Source organism: Schistosoma mansoni (assembly GCF_000237925.1).
Source record: "Schistosoma mansoni, WGS project CABG00000000 data, chromosome 1 unplaced supercontig 0076, strain Puerto Rico, whole genome shotgun sequence".
Classification (NCBI taxonomy): Eukaryota; Metazoa; Platyhelminthes; class Trematoda; order Strigeidida; family Schistosomatidae; genus Schistosoma; species Schistosoma mansoni.
Window position 1 is genome coordinate 726911 of NW_017385990.1, and position 17774 is coordinate 744684.

At 38.3% G+C, this 17774-nt stretch overlaps 1 protein-coding gene across 1 annotated transcript in view; it reads right to left on the reverse strand.

Annotated features, from left to right (window-relative positions):
• The window catches only part of Smp_099310 (protein transport protein Sec23, putative), a gene marked incomplete at its 3' end in the record, with an annotated part of 34253 nt that overhangs the window by 1424 nt on the left and 15055 nt on the right, over positions 1–17774 (reverse strand). The window contains exons 6-11 of the mRNA XM_018791770.1: positions 15095–15398; positions 13848–14087; positions 11549–11970; positions 9453–9632; positions 7829–8036; positions 6269–6457 (exon numbers count right to left, since the gene is read on the reverse strand). Of these exons, the coding sequence (XP_018645091.1) occupies positions 6269–6457; positions 7829–8036; positions 9453–9632; positions 11549–11970; positions 13848–14087; positions 15095–15398 (1543 nt within the window). The remainder of the gene's footprint in view (positions 1–6268; positions 6458–7828; positions 8037–9452; positions 9633–11548; positions 11971–13847; positions 14088–15094; positions 15399–17774) is intronic.

Consider the following 17774-nt stretch of genomic DNA (forward strand, 5'->3'; position numbering starts at 1 on the left):
GCAAAGATGGATAGTGGCTAGCAGTGGAATTCAGTTTGACGCGCGTTTCGTCCTATTTGGGACTCGTCAGTTGGACGTACCTGGATCTCAGAGTTGATGTTCACTCCGGGACTCGAACCCAGTACCTTTCGCTTCAAACGCCATTGCGTTATCCACTCAGCTACTGAGTCCTGATAGCCACTTGCTTGTGCAATGGGTTGAAGTTTAAGTTCACTTAGTATTACTTGCTTGAATCTGAGATGCAGGTACATCCAGCTGATGAGTTTCAAACGGGACGAAACGCGCGTCAAACTGGATTCCACTGCTAGCCACTATCCATCTTTGCTTATAATGCTTGTGAATTAAGGCTATATCGAGGCAATACGCATAGTATGCATATAAGCCAATTAGAGACTGACCAGTTGCAGTCCTAAAAACATCAATGGGAAGATTCAAACAAACAATACTAAGCAGATAGATAAATACTTTCTCTTCTATAAAACTTAGTGATCATGTAGTTATAATTCATACTTATATTATAAAGCAAACACGGCGACGTAAGTTTTCATCTCAGAGATTCACCTTTCATTTCTAGTAAATGCTTATGATCCAGGAATGAATTATCCGTCAAAAATCTTATTAGAATCAGTCAGAGAATAAAATTTCTAAAAATGACCCTTCCAAGTTTTTGAACTATAACATCACAAATTCTTCTAGCACATCAGAAAGTGTATTTACAATAGTCTATTGTCAAAGGCATCCATAAATGTATTGTGAGCTATTTTGCATTATTCCCGTTTAAAGAAAGATTTCGACTTCGTTGACACAAAGGCAATACGGAAGTAGAAGTCTACTACTTCATACATACCTGTATACGGTCTTCCATTCATCTATCTAAAGATATTCGAATTGAAATCATCGGGAAACATGGAATAATATATTTCACCTGAATGATAAAGTTTGACTTTCCATATGAAGAAATTATTGGACGACAGATTCTTCACACTCTGTTATATACCGATAACAATAGTGAATGGTAACTTGGGGATCCATTTATAGACCAATATTAGGCATATAATTGCTAAATAACTAAATCATTCATATTCATGTCCCTCTTATTATCAGCTTTATTTTGACCCTTGGACTATTATTTTATGATTTACCATTCCTGAGTTATACCCAGTCTATTAGTTACTGCTCCTCCTATTCACAGCCACATTTGGCTAAATCTTGTACAAATGTTATTTCCTATTTTATTGGTACAATGTGGTCTATCCGTCTGGTATATAAACCGAGTATGCTTGAAATACAATGATTCATACCACAGAGGCTGTTATTGGTGTTTTGGACTTAACTGGCTGGGCTAGGCAGAAGTAGGATCGATAAGTACTCTAGACTGCTTGTACACTTATCGTGTGTTACTGTTCCAATCGATAATTCGCTGCTCTCTGATTGGTGGTCTTGTCATGCCATACATTAACTGGGGATCCACTCGGCCACAAGATATAACACACTCCTTTACATGAGATATCATGATTTAGTGTATCAAGGATTATGACTAGCAAACATAATCCATGTTTAACTTACCAAATACAAGTTATAATGCAAATTTACAAAAATCTTACAAGTACAAATGATACAAAGTGCAGGAAAACGAACAACGGAGACGGGAAAAAAAAGGGGGGGGGGTTAAAGCCTGTTTTTTATTAAAATAATTATTTTAGAGTGCAAAAGCAATAAAATCCAAGGGTGCAAGCACACAAAACATTTAAATTACTAAACATATGGGAACTGATGAGTCTTCGATCAAGTTCCAGAACAAAACCAATCGCACCATTTCGTTCGCTTACACTACGAAGCAGACTAATGAACAATACATGTTGATATTGGAAGGAATCTATAGCACACCGTTCAGTGTCAAATATGATTCTTAACCAGCAATAAAAGTTGACTAACCTTTTAATGCTAACTAGAGCAGTTCATGACATAAATATTATTTTGAGGATTGCTACATAATTTAACTTATAAACAAGCCCCCTAAACCTCTAAGTTACAAATGAGGTGGACGAACGTTTCGTCCTAGCATGACACTCATCAGCAGTGCACATCCACTATTCCGTAACAAAGGGAATCGAATCCAGAACCTTCGGTCTTGCGCGCAAACCCTTAACCTCTAGGCTACTGAGTTGGCGTCCAACGATGTCCATTTCTAACATTGATCGAGCCATGATCTTGTGTAACCTTTTATTCATTAGCTGTGATGAATAACTGTTTCACACAGCGCTGATTGCACACCACTGGTCACGCGTGCACGATCATAGATGCGCACCGTTGAGGAGTCCCACAATAGGACGAAGCGGCCTTCCAGTAGTTTATATCGACTCGTGATTTCAAGTGTGAAAATACTACAAATCCCCAAACTCGAGAAGCTAGTTTATTTGAAGGTTTAAATAATGTGTAAAGTGACAACACATACATGATGTTAGATGATGTTTACTCTATATAGTAGTTTAACTGGAGTTCAAAAAGTGGGCCAAGTCAGTGGTTAAGAGGTATTATCTTTGACGAGAGACCTAGATTTTTAGATGTTGTATTCTCAAGGATGGGTGTTTTTGTGTTGAAGTTTTCATTGCCTTTCTAGATAACGTCAGCACATAATCACATATTTTTGAACATTGAGCTAGTAAAATGTTTCCACGATTGCCTAGCAGGTAGTTCTGTAAACTTGGATATGAATCAACCCTCCAAAATTTTAATTCTGAGCTACAAGTGTTCTCTATCACTCCAAGATTTGATAGTTTTTGGTTGGATTCCAAGTGGGGTGTCAACAGTAGACATGTTCTTGATGATGACGAAGATAGAACTAATGTTGTTTTATATTACTTTTTACTAATGTTCGCCAGTTGTTAAAAAAAGTAACCATCAGATAATATGAAGTCTCTAAAAAGCCACTTCAATAAATATTATTATTGTGACTATTTTGCAAATCTATAAGTGTGGGATACAGATTGATTTTATCAGCTAACATGTAAAACTTCACTTATCTTGGAAGTCTGATCAGCCCTAATGGGTTGGTGTCCGACGAAATCTCAGCACGGATTCAAAAAGCTCATTTGGCTTTTGACAACTTACGTCACCTACGGCGAAGACGAGATATCCGTCTATCAATTAAGGGACGAACATACTGCACAGTAGTTCGCTCTGTTTTAATTTACGGCTGTGAAACGTAATCATTAAGAGTAGAAGATACTCGTAAGTTATTAGTATTTGACCACATATGCCTTAGAAATATTGCTCGCATCTGCTAAAGATCACCGGGTAAGTAATAGTGAGGTTAGACACAGGGTATTAGGGAATGATGGTGAATCAGTTGATGAGGTTGTGTATCTTCATCGACTGAGATAGTTGGGCCACGTGCTACGTATGCCTGAACACCGATTACCACGACGCGCTATGCTGACTAGTATAGGGGATGGTTGGAAGAAAGTTAGGGGCGGTCAAACCAAAACATGGCATCAGTGCTTGAAGTCACTAACTTCTAGTCTTTCTTCCTGTACTATATCCCTATATACAACCTATCTTTTATATACGACCACCACTAAATTAACTACTTCTATGAATTCGGTGTTCATCTTGTTGTGCTAACGATGTATGGCAACTTGGACCGATGCATAAATGTGCCTAGTCCTACGTTGTAGCTGACTGACTGTCCCACTGGTAAACAGGCTAGTGAATCGACTACACAAGTATTTAAGTGTGTATATACATAGAGTATAGTTTTGAATTGATGTACATATATGTATAAACTGACTAATCATTAAATAGTGATCACTCTCATGTTTATCAAATTGTACAAATGAAGTTACAATGTGATCATCACTAGTCTAAGTGACTTGACTTGACAACGCGTCCACATTATGTTTAGGCTTTAGATAGTTGATAGTAGTTCGAAGAAACCTTTAACTTAGATTTCATACTAATTGGAATTTGTCAAAAATGGCGTACCTACAATCTTAAGGGAATCGTTGCTTACAGTAGAATTCAAATCTGAGTCATTCAGCTTCATAATCTGAAAAGTCTACGTCTCAAGTTTCTTGTGTATACAATGTCAAACCAATGAGATTAATGTATGTATGGAGTTATGTAATCATTTTGTTCCCTTTCTGTGAATCAAAGCATTTAATGAATAATCACAATACATCAATTTTTGGATGTTTGCATATAGTAAGCATAGTAAAAAGCACACAAATACACACACAAACACCCTGACCAACATTTTTCTTTATCACAAAGAAATACTTACATCTACTTGAGACTAAATAAGCAAAATATACACATAACAAAAGAGTTTCATTTATTTTTGAAAACAAAAAAATGTATCTTACAAGGGAAACTTACACGACGGTGGTGGTGGTAGAATAAAACAAAATACTTTGGAAGGGGTTTTTGTGGAGATTTCAGTATTTTTTTTTCATAGTTGAAATCATGAGTCAATTGAAGTTAGACCACCATGGAAAACCTGGAAGCACTGTTAGACGGCCGTTTCGTCCTATTGTGGGACTCTTCAATGGCAGCGCGCCTCCACGATCCCGCACTTGCGAGATTCGAACCCTGGACCTACCAGTCTCGCGCCAGAGCACTTAACCGATACTTTGAATCATTTTATGAAAGAATAAACTTTAAGTAATAGGATGAGACTATAAGTTATGGATGATATTTGAGCGGCGCTAGACTGACCTTCAGAGTGTTTACCTAATACAACTAGGGTTATAAACCAATGTTTATTTTTATTTATTTAAACACATAAATATTGGTACAAGGGGGAACCAGATATATATGCGCCACACAAGTCACTTGATTCATGTATGGGATGGGATACTGTATAGGTGCCAAAACCGAAACAGGTGGTTTTCTTAGGGAGCCACACCTGGAGATTTTGACCTAAAGGTCTAGTCCACAAGGCAGTGGAGCATCCTCAGGAGATGAAGTCCCATGGTCTATTCAGTGACCAAGAATTAGTTCATACACGACTTGTTCCCTTAGGATACTGGAGCCCATGTGCACCATTGGCTTGGAACCAGGGTTTTCGAGCTCCCCTAGGTGAACTTTTTCGTGTCCACCGACCCGGTTAAAGAGCCGGACATTCGCTTTTCGTCCTCTCAGTTTCGTATACAACACCCCCGTCACGAGAAGGCAGTGAATAGGACTTCCCTGACAGAGGCTATATACACGTGGTCGTGTGAGAGCATTTCGAGAGAGAGCGTACTATCCCCACTCTCGGCTGTACCAGGGCATTTGGGGGCCAATGTGAGGAATTAGATTTAAGGCTCTCATCACGAACTGACATCAACTAGAATGCCAAAACACTATTTGACTAAATAGATGAATGAATTTAGCGCCAAAATCCGAGACCTGTTATCTTATATCTCATTGGTTCATCTATAAATTATTATCTTGCCAGAAAGATTAATCGTCTTCCACTGGTTCACCAAACTTTTTTTCTCCTTATTTAAATAAACATTAACGTAAACTTGATTAGAAACATTGGATACTATAGATATTTAGATTAAGATCTATTTTATTCAATTTCTATAAAAGTAAAAATGACTTATCACTTAGAAGCGCTGGAAGTGGATAGGACACATATTGATGAAATCACTCAACTGCGTCATAAGACAAGCCCTCACATGGAATCCTGAAGGCCAAAGTTGAAGATGAAGACCAAAGAACACATTACGCCGAGAAATGAAGACAGACATGAGAAGAATGAACAACAATTGGATAGAATTAGAAAGGAAGGCCCAGGATAGATTGGGTTGGAGAATGATGGCCGGCGGCCTATGCTCCATTGAGAGTAGCAGGCGTAAGTAAATAAGTAAGTAATTATGTCAATTAATTACATAATCTATTCAAGTGTGTTTATGAAAAGTTTACGACATTTCTCTGTACAAGTTACAAAAGAGCCCAATCAGAGATATATATCATGGTGGTTGGTCAATATGCAGAGAAAAGAATGTACACTATTCAGATGTCCATTCCTGGATTACTCAATATTCATCGTCAGATTTGATAAAGCAATAAGAAAAGAAAACTTGTTGAAATACTTGATGCTAAGAATTCTATATTCTATATACTTGAAATCATGAGTCAATTGAAGCTAGACCACCCGTAGAATACCTGAAAGCACTGGACGGCCGTTTTATCCTATTGTGAAACTCCTCAAAATAGAATATTGAATAAAGCCATTAATAATAATTAAACAATAGAACCAAAAAAAATCTTAAATTACCTGACCAAATGAATACATTGTATGATGTGTTAATGATGGATTAACTTTAGATAATAAAAATCTTGCTTGACTACCATCATGTTCTGTTTCAACATAACGTGATACTGGAAAACGTGTTTTCAATAATTCTTGTGCTTCATATCTCGGTTTATCAAGAATTTGTTTAATATGGGCATATTCAGGCATATCCTATGGTATATAAGTAAATGAGAGGTTAGAGATTAATGTTAATGTATTTATACATAAAAGTTGGAAAAAAGGTAATCGAATTTGAAAGATTGATGAATGAAATACCTTAAAGAACGATCATTACTTTTACAGTAGGAGATTGGAAGAAAACACTATGAATGACCAAACATCAGCCCATGAACTCAATAACTGTTGAATTGACCCGTGTATACAGATCAAGATCAACTGGTTACGGTCTCCACTGTTATAATAACCAGTGGTTAAAAACGATGTGTGACATGGTTCACAATCTGTTACAACGGTGCATATTACCACTGATACTGTTACTATTCCTATTACTCAGTTTGGTGAAGTCGGTAATTGAACCTGGAGTTTTCTGACCACCTTAATTAACAATCCTAGCATGCGTGCAATACCACTGTCTTCGTCTGAATGCAGAATGCTGCTTCAGGATTGACTTCCGTTAGCTCCCTAATGCATCATAGGGAATGTAACAGCTGAGCGTATCGACCGATTCAATTATCTTGGAAGTCTTATCGGTCCTGATGTAAGCACAGGTTAGGGGGTCTCGACTGGCTTATGCTAACCTCCGCCGTTTGTGGAGTAGGAGACGTTCTGATTGACTGACTTTGTGATTTGGATCAATAATTTCATTTTGTTATGCTGATATGGCGTAGATTTTATTTATTTATTTAATCACATATATATTGGTACAAAGGGCACCGGATACATATGCGCAACACTGTGTCATTTCATTTATTTGCATGAAGGCTGTGATACTGTCCGGGTGCCCAAACCGAAGCAGGTGGTTTTCTTAGGGGGCCACACCCGGAGCCTTTGACCTAGAGGTCTAACCCACAAGGCAGTGGAGCATCGTGAGGAGATGCAGTCCCATGGTAGCCGGTGACCAATAATTGGTTCATACGCCATTTGTTCCTTCAGGATACTGGAGCCAGGCCATATGCACTATTGGTTTGGAATGAGGGGATTTCCAACTCCCCTAGGTGGATCCTTCATATCCACCAACCCGGTTAAAGCATCGGACATTCGCTCTTAGTCCTCTCACTTTCGTAAACAACACCCCCGCCACGAGAAGGCAGTGAGTAGGACTTCCCTGGCAGGGACTATATACGTGTGGCCATGTGAGAGCATTTGGAGAGGGAGAGCGGACTCTCCCCACTCTCGACCGTACCAGGGCATTTGGGGGCTACATGACTGCTTGACAATGTTTAAGATTTATGAAGTGTAAAAGTAGTCAGGAGTTCAGCTAGTACACTACAGATAAGATAACGATTTATGTTATGGTATGAATCTCTATGTATGAACAAGTAAATGATTTATCATAATAGTAAAGATACAATTCTATCTAACCAGATAACCAGCTTTCTTCCATTTAGCAATTGTATCACCTTCATAGATAAGTATTAAGAAAAAACTATCCATTAATAATACACGTTCTGGTTGTATACTACTAGAATCTAATAAAACTGGTTCTTCACTTCCATCTAAATTGAATGATGTCAATGATGGTTGTATCATTAATAATGAATTGGAACAATCTTCTTTATTTAAAACATGACTGGAAATTTTAAAAAAAAAATAGTAAAATTTTAATTGATTTCATAATTAGGTATCGAAATAAGAGTCATATAGAATATTGATTAAAACAAACAAACACCCGAATAAACTTGATTTCTTCCTCTGTTTCGTCGTAGTTTCCAGGAAAAATCTTAAAGATTGGTTCATTGTCCGACCGTTGCTGCTACCTTAACGTGGTGGTCGGGCTTGCCTATCGTGATGAACCAAACGACCTATACTGGCTGGAACAATCGTTCCTCAAGGTCCTACCATGCCACGCAGGTCGGTTGAAGAGCGGTAAGGCTAAAAGCAGCAAACCCAAGGTCCTAAGGCGAAACCGTACTGCTGACTGTACAGAGATGTGACGGCAGTAAGGTGTTTCCTTCAGACAACCAGCATAACAGCGATGCTGCCTTCCCACAAGGTGCGGTGGGGTTAAAAAAGGTCGACCCTAAAAATGCACACCTCGTCTTATCTCACGGATATCCGTCTCCAGTGATAAGGTCCCAACAAGTACGGAGCTAACACAAAAACGTAGTGTGTGACCAACCTCAAGCAGTTGTCCCTTGGGCACTACGGTCACGCTCTCAGGTCATTAAGACCACTTCTAACCCAATTTCCTTTTTTCAGGTACCTCTAGAAGAACCCTTCCAAGGTGTGGGCAACCGGGAAGTGATAACTGCCCTCATACTTCTAACAGCACTCAAGACCACTGACTGACTCGTCATATTCGTTACCAAACATTTCTAAACTGATTGAAGTTTGTAATAGTAATTGGGACTAACTGACTTATAATATAGAAATGGTGGAGAAGATTTGAACTTCAAGTGGATAATTTTGATGGAGTTTTGTTCTCTGAGTTGGATGGTTTAGTCGTGGAGCTCCCATCGTTATTTTGAACGATATCATCATCACAAACTTCAAGTATATATTCACTTAGTATTGTTTGTTTGAATCTTCTTATTGATGTTTAAGACTGCACCAGGCGAGTGACTATCACGACTCAGTAGCTGGGTGGATAAAGCGATGACGTTTGAAGTGAAAGGTACTGGGCTCGAGTCCAAGAGTGAACATCAACTCTGAGATGCAAGGTATATCCAGATGACGAGTCCCAAATAGGACGAAACGCGCGTCTAACTGGATTCCACTGCTAGTCACTATCCATCTTCAGGTATATATATATATTCCAAGTTAAACATTATCGCTTACAAAACTCCCCCTACAAATTACTTAATCCTTCGGATTAAATTACATCAGTAAACCAACGACATTTTAAGGAATTTTCTTAGAATGAAAGTCACTAATTTACTACTATCCTTTTCTCTAGTAATTACCGTACATCTGAAAAAGTATAGAGTTAATGACTAGAACAGTTTTTGGATCCCATCCCTAAAAATAGACAAGAACACTGACTTACCGATAATAAGCTGTTTCATCTGGACTATTATTAAAAACTTGTAAAAATTGTGAACGCCGCATATGAAACATAAATTGAGGATAGAATGAAAATTCACCCGGCAATCGAAATGATGTTGGATCATCTTTACGATAATCACCAAATTTATGACATAATTTAATGAGTTGCCTATCTAACCATCTGTAATGTAAGAAATAAGAATAGAAGAAATATGAATGATTTTATAACTAGGAATTAGTATCGATGGTATATATTTGGCCCCCGAATGCCCTGTTACGGTCGAGAGTGGGGAGAGTCCGCTCTCCCTCTCCAAATGCTCTCACATGGCCACGCGTATATAGCCTCTGACAAGGAAGTCCTACTCACTGCCTTCTCGTGGCGGGGGTGTTGTTTACGAAATTGAGAGGACCAAAAGCGAATGTCTGGCGCTTTAACCGTGTTGGTGAATATGGAGAGTCCACCTAGGGGAGTTGGAAAACCCTCATTCTAAACCAATGGTGCACATGGACTCCAGTATCCTGAAAGAACAAATCGTGTATGAACTAATCGTTAGTCACTGGCTACCGTGGGAGTGCATCTCCATTGCATTGCCCCACTGCCTTGTGGATTAAACCTTTAGGTCAAAGACATCGGGTGTGGCCCCCTAAGAAAACCACCTGTTCCAGTTCGGACACCCAAGCAGTATCGTAGCCCACCCACAAATCAAATGACTTGTGTGGTGCATATGTTTTTGGTGTCCCTTTGTACCAATATGTTTGAACAGATTACGAGACCACCTAAAAATCGGCGAACGAAAAGAAGGGTCAGAGACATAACGACAAGGCAGATAAACTATTCCAATGCGTCTCAGCCCTGCTAACTAGAGGGAGAAGCCCACGTTAATATGAGGAAAGTATATTCCACAAGCAGCCAAAAGCACAACAACAAGCACATAACTCAAGTGTATATATTTAGCATAAAAATATCCCTGAGAAACGTCACAAAATAGCCCATTAAAAGAGGCAACGAACCAAAGACATTTAGAGTTCTTACAAGTTAGAAATACAATCTAAATGTATAAAATAAAACACCTTCGACGCAAAAATGAGAAATTCAAATTTTCGAAATAAAATTACAAAAGTAAGACGTTAATCAAGTGAGTTTTGGAGATCTAGTATCCCCAACAGCTCACTTCACTAATTCTTGAGTAAAGTTTAATAATTTTAAATAGATCAGCAGGGGTTTTGTGGAGAATTTAGTATTTTCATAGTTGAAATCATGAGTCAATTGAAGCTAGACCACCATGGAAAACCTGGAAGCACTAGACGGTTGTTTCATCCTATTATGGGACTCCTAAGCAATGCGCATCCACGAACCCGCACTCGCGAGATTCGAACCCAGGACCTACCAGTCTCGCGCCAGAGAACTTGACCGATAGACCACTGAGCCGGCCGGCATCCAACGGTGTTAATGTCTAACTCCAACCAATCCACGATTTTGAGCAACCGTTCACTAATTGTCTTCAGTGAGTTGATATCTCTACAACAGACTTGGTAGAACTCCACTGGTCAGTGCTTCCCACTAGAACTCAAGGAAATATCTCTTCTAAATACTCAAGATGTTTGAGACTTTCTAGACTTTGTGTTCACTTCTTCATTCAAGTCCTTGAATTTTCTTGTACGATGAACACAGTAAGGCGAGCTAATGACGTTTTGGTGGAATTCTTACATACGCTCAGAGCTTAAACAAGTCACATACACAGTAGCTCCAGAATAATTCAGTAAAAGGAGTAAAAAACACCAATTTTGGAAGTTGATCTAGCTTCATTTTTTGTGGGTTGTTAGCTCCAAAATAACGCATCTGAATGGTACTATCAGAGTTTTTTTTCAAAAGTGTATGGAGATTTCAAAGCCTAGCTAAGGTTTTCAGTAAATAACGGAAACATCCTCCAATCTAGGGATTTCAACTAATCATTTGGCTGAATTTACGATGATAGATTGTACAATTATTGATGGATGAAGTGAACATTACTTAAGTATCATACTATCAAAGGAAACACTGGTTAGGCGAATAAAATAACTTTAACATTATGAACATATTAATTAATAACTATTTACCGTAATACATCAACGCTGTCTGTCGTTTCAGCTTTGAACATGGCCATTCGTGCAATCAATACAGTAGCCGCTTCTTGATCAAATCCACATATCATATGTGGTAATTGTGTAGTTGAATCAATCCAATTACGACATACTGTCGTGACTCGTAGTTTACGCTGACCATTAGCACGTTGATATTGTGTAACAAATTGTACATAACCTCTACCATTACTACCTGGAGGTATTTGTACTCCTCCACCACTACTAGCTGAAGTAGCTACTTCAAAATAAATAGCTAATGTAGTTGATGGAGTGAAACCGTTTAATCGCCAAACAGAAGTACGACCAATTCCAACTTCCTGTTCACCAGTATTAGACGTTTTAACGTTAGCTGAAAAACATGGTCCGATACAACCAGATACCTTCAGTTCTTTCGATGTCTAAATATGCAGAAATATGAGTTTGAAAGAATAAGAAAGACGATACAACAAATTTGCTAATAACAGTAGATAAACTTTTGATTTGTACTAAGAAGTAAAACATCAACAGTTATTTATTTCCTGGAGAAGAATCAAAAAGGTAAGTGATTAGAGTATCCAACTTCCAACTTGTATAGTACACTGAAGTGGTTCGCCGAACCACAGTACTTTAGTAAGATGAATAACAAACGCATTAACTAGTTTCTAGTCAACGTTTTAAATGATAAAAGCTCATTCAAATAGGTCAGTTAGTCAGTCAGCTACAACGTAGGACCAGCCACATTTATGCATCGGTTCAAGTTGCCATATCTCGTTAGCACAACAAGATCAACACCAGATTCGTAGAAGTAGTTAATTTAGCGGTGGTAGTATATAGGAAGGAAGAACGTTATGAAGCAATCTTAATCTCAAGGTTTAAGGGAAGATAAAGAGTGTATACACCTACGCCATTGTGATCGATTCCGAGCCATGTCAACTAGAGTCTCCGAACATTGGTTACGATAGTCACATAGACCCCAACCAAATAGTCTGCATCTAAAAACATGGATCAGACTAGAAGCTAGTGACTTCAAGTTCTGATGCCATGTTTTGGTTTGGCCGCCCCTAACTCTTTTCCAACTATCTCCTACACTAGTCAGCATAGCGCGTCGTGGTAATCGGTGTTCAGGCATACGTAACACGTGGCCCAACCATCTCAGATTCATGACCTCATCAACTGATTTACCATCATTCCCTAATACCCTGTGTCTAACCTCACTATTACTTACCCGGTGATCCCAGCAGATGCGAGCAATATTTCTAAGGCATATGTGGTCAAATACTCTAACAGCACTCAAGACCACTTCAAATAGGTTATATTAATGGCTAGCAAGTTCATAGTTTCGCATTATTTATTATCATGGATATCATAATACTTTTTGTCAACATAACCCAACTCTGTAGTAAATATCATTCGTCAAAGGAGATCATGTTGGTTGCATAATACATAACAGGATAGTTGTCAGATAATGACCAAACTGTAATTCACGAGATTTACTTTGAGCTTAAGTTGGAAAGGGAAACTAGGAGGTCATTATATTTTTCTGTTAATCGAATACCAGGTGATTTGTTCTGAAAAAACTGTAGCTTCAACCATCAATATGGTATTTGCAAGTTTTCTTGACTATTTAGATTCAGCATCAAAAGGATAATGTAGAAGTATATTTCAAACTGATAAAAATAAACATGACAAAGTTGAAGTTGGTGTTATGAATAGTTTATATGGTGAATTGACTGTAAATAACTAAGGTAAACCAAGAGGCACTGGTTAACTGTTTCATTCTAGTATAAGACTACTACTCAGAGTTATGCATTCATTACCTATTAGGGATAAGATGTCAAGACCTTGACCTTTTTAGACCACCAGGTTAGTATCCAATGATTCACATTTTTAGCTTGGATTAAGCTATTATATTATCTGTCGGAAAATCAAGTGGTTTCAATGCATTGTATGTAATATAAACTTGATAATCATTGGATGAAGCACAAAATTGATTAACATAGTTTTAAGATGTACCAATGGAGACTTAGATATTCTTTTAAACTTTGATCATTGAGTAATAAATCAAATAGGTTGGTTAAAAATTGCCTTTGAAGAGACAATTTTAAGAGGGATAAACTCCGCATGTAGCTCTTCTAGAGTTACTGTCGGTCCCAAGCCCGGGTAAAGGAGGAGGGTTGGGCATAGGGGTTAACGACCACATCCCGTAGAAAAACTAACTCGCTAAAAAAACGCTAACCAGATAAACTAATAATAGTCATAATAAACATAATAATAATAATCACTTGACAACACTTACCTTCACTTCCATTTGACCAGCTAATCCCATTAAAAATGAACCAGAAGCATCTTTATTAAATACACGACGATAGGTTTGTTGAAATAAACTTGATGCAAAACTATCACCCATAATCATATGACCACCAGTATAATTAGTTAAATAACGTAATTCATGTAAACCAGTTTGATCTAATGAACAACTGAATATATCAACAACATGAAGATTTTGTGCAGCACGATTAGCTAATCCTTCATAATGCTATGATGAAACAATGTAAAAGAGTTAAACTTTTTTAAAAAAACTTGTAGTGTGATGGTTAACACATAAATATTGGTACAAGGGGGCACTAGATATATATGCGCCACACAAATCTCATTTGATTTGTGTGAGGGCTGTGATACTGACCAGGTGCCCAGACCGAAGCAGGTGGTTTTCTTAGGGGGCCACACCCAGAGCCTTTGACCTAAAGATCTGATCCACAAGGCAGTGGAGCAACGTCAGGAGATCTAGTCGCATGGTAGCCGACAGCTAACAATTGGTTCATACGACATTTGTTCCCTCAGGATCCTGTAGCCAGCACATGTGCACCATTGGTTCGGAATCAGGATTTTTCAACTCCCCTAGGCGGACTAGCCGTACCCACCAACCCGGTTAAAGCGCTGGACATTCTCTTTTCGTTATCTCACTTTCGTAAACAATACCCCGGCGACGAGAAGGCAGTGAGTACGACTTCCCTGGCAGAGGCTATATTCACGTGGTCATGTGAGAGCATTTGGAGAGGGAGAGCGGACTCTACCCACCCTCAGCCGTACCGGGGCAGTTGGGGGACATACGAATAAAAATGCTTAAAAGTAATCTTAGTGCCTACTAAGTCTTCAATATTTTCGATTTAGCGTTATTTACTTCTGATGACCAACAATTGGTTCATACGACTTTGTTCCTTCAGGATACTGGAGCCAGCCCATGTACACTATTGGTTTGGAATGAGGGTTTTCCAACTCCTCTAGATGGACTCTCCGTGTCCACCAACCCAGTTAAAGCGTCGGACATCCGCTTTTCGTCCTCCCAATTTTGTAAACAACACCTCCGACACGAGAAGGTAGTGAGTAGGACTTCCCTGTCAGAGGCAGGGAGAGCGGACTCTCCCCACTCAGCCGTACCAGGGCATTTGAAGGACATACGAATAGTTCTGAACGTATAGGACTATGTTAGACCGAAAGAAAAAAAGTGAACAGTTATGAAATATTAGAAGAAAAAAAACATACTTTCATTGCTCTTCGCATATATTTACAATTATCTTTTTCCATATCATGATGTGAACGTATAATATTTTTTAAATCATCATCAACTACCATACCAGGACCTTGAGTACATGGACCACCAAGAAATAACATAACTCTAGCTCCAGTATTAGGATAAGCAGCTTCTAATAAACCAACTGCAATACTTAATGCTGTACCAACTGAACGTAAAGGACGTTTACCTTGAGGTACAGGCCAAGGATCTGGTTGTAATTCAGTAAGTAAATCAGTGATTAAAGCATCACACCGTTCCATTGGTTGAATAAATCTACCCATATAAAGAAAACAGACAAACATCAGAAAGTTAAAAAAAAAAGATAATTTACTCAATTATTTTCAAAATAATTGAAAGCAGAAGTACAACATTATGGTCAATTCATTTGTATTGCTTGTTTGAGTAATGAAGGTATATCCAGCTAACAAGTTTTAAATAGGAAGGAACGCGAGACCTGGATTCGACTGCTAGCCGCCGTCTATCTCTGCTTATAGCACCTGTAACTTTGAGGCAATAACGAGACAAACCGAACAGGATGCACACATGCCAGAAAGAGACTGATCAATTGCAGGTTTAAACACCAATCGGAGGATACAAAGAACCAATACAGAAATGAATTAAACTTCACCCCATTGCACAAGCTAATGATTATCTGGATTCAGAAGCGCAAACGTTTTGTAGAAGTAAGCTATGAGAATTTTTCCATAAGAAAATGACAGCTTGTCCTGTAGACCTTGAATTTGATTACGTGTTATTCAAAACATGTTACTATTGCCTGTACGATTATTTTGGTTGTCTTCCTCTATGAACCAATTTCTTGGTCTTATTACTTGTTTGTGAATGCTCCGATTACTTGGTAGAAAACAATTATCTCCATATGTTTATTGATTGCTGACTGATATGAGTGCTGGAAAAAGACAACTGCTCACATACCTATAAAAACACTCGAGATCACTTTGTTCGTGACCTGATTGACAAGCTTCTAGAAATTCTCTGGTATTTTTCATGTTGGGCCTTCTGCCCAAGACCTAAAATTCTTGATGGAGTTTCGTTTTCTGAGTTGTGTGACTTAAACCCTTATTGTCCTATTTACTTCTGTTTGAAGCTTGTAATGATGTTGCTCAGAAGAATAATGAAAGCTTTACAATTAAATCAACCTGTTCAGAAGATGAAAGACCAAACTCATGCACCGGTGCTACAAATATTTACCATTTCAAAGTTTTCTCAGTCGACTGTGTCCGCAGTTGCATACATCTGTTTATATAAGTGAAGATATGTTACAGCGTTGGATAGCTGATCGATCTTCATGTAAACGATGTTCGAAGAAGACGGCCACTTTGTCCAATGTAATGTTTTTGGTAGTTGATTATGTTCGGTTTGTCTTTTTTTTGTTATTTCATCTTTCAGTATGCATAAATTTAATTGCAGTTATTTTGCTAGTCTGTAAACGAAGCCTGTAGTCAGGATTTGTGGCATCTTGGTTCAAGAAATTCATTTATAACTATTTGGTATCATGGACAAGAGCTCAGTTCTAACTATTGATGTCAACGAGTAAGTAGAGTTATTAGCAGGCATAATAATCTCCAATGTTTTTTACCAGGATGTTGAAATCGTAAAAGGTACGAAAAAATAGACAAGTACTATATTGACTGACAAAAAGCTTCTGCATCAGTAGGCTCCAACATACATAAAGGAGAGAGAAAAATCCTCAAATACAACATGGAGAACACACACCTAGTCACACTTGAAGAAACTCTGGAAAAGGTGGAAACTTTTACGTGTCTGGCCAGCATCATAGATGAACAAGGAGGATCAATCCGATGCAAACGTAAAGGCAAGGAGAGTATTTCTACAATTGAAGAATATATAGAACTCAAAACAACTGTCAACCAATATCAAAGTCAGAATCTTCAATACGAACGTCAAAACAGTTTTACTGTACGAAGCTGAAACTTGGAGAACTACTACAACCATCATCAAAAAGTACAAGTATTTATAAATAATTATTTACGCAAGATAGCCAATGTCCGTTGACAGGATACCATCAACAACAACCTACTATGGGAGAGAACAAATCAGCTTCCAGATGAAGAGGAAATCGGGAAAAGACGATGGAACTGGTGGATAGGACACACATTACGGAAACCACCAGACTGCATCACAAGGCAAGTGTTAACTTGGAAATACAGAAGAGAAACGAAAAATAGGAAGGCCAAAGAACACGCTGCGTCGGGAATTTGGAAGAAGGCATGAAGAGGAGGAATAACAACTGGAAACAAGTGGAAAGGGTTGCCCAGGACAGAGTCGGATGGAGAATGCTGGTGGGCGGCCTACGCTCCTTCAAGAGGGGTAACAGGCGTGAGTAAATAAAGTAAGTAATACTTACTGAATACGTATTGATTTGTGCACTTAGTTGAAAAAAATATTTATTTAAGAAAACTATAGAATAGTGGCTTGGAAGTTACAACTCTCGATTTCTAAAGAGCAATTTAAAATCAGAAGTGTTTAGTATCTCCTACTGGCTGGATATGTAACTAATTAGTAGATTAGATTACTTGTTATAACAAAACGAATATAGGGATAATAAGCAAAGATGGATAGTGGCTAGCAGTGGAATCCAGGACGCACGTTTCGTCTAATTTGGGACTC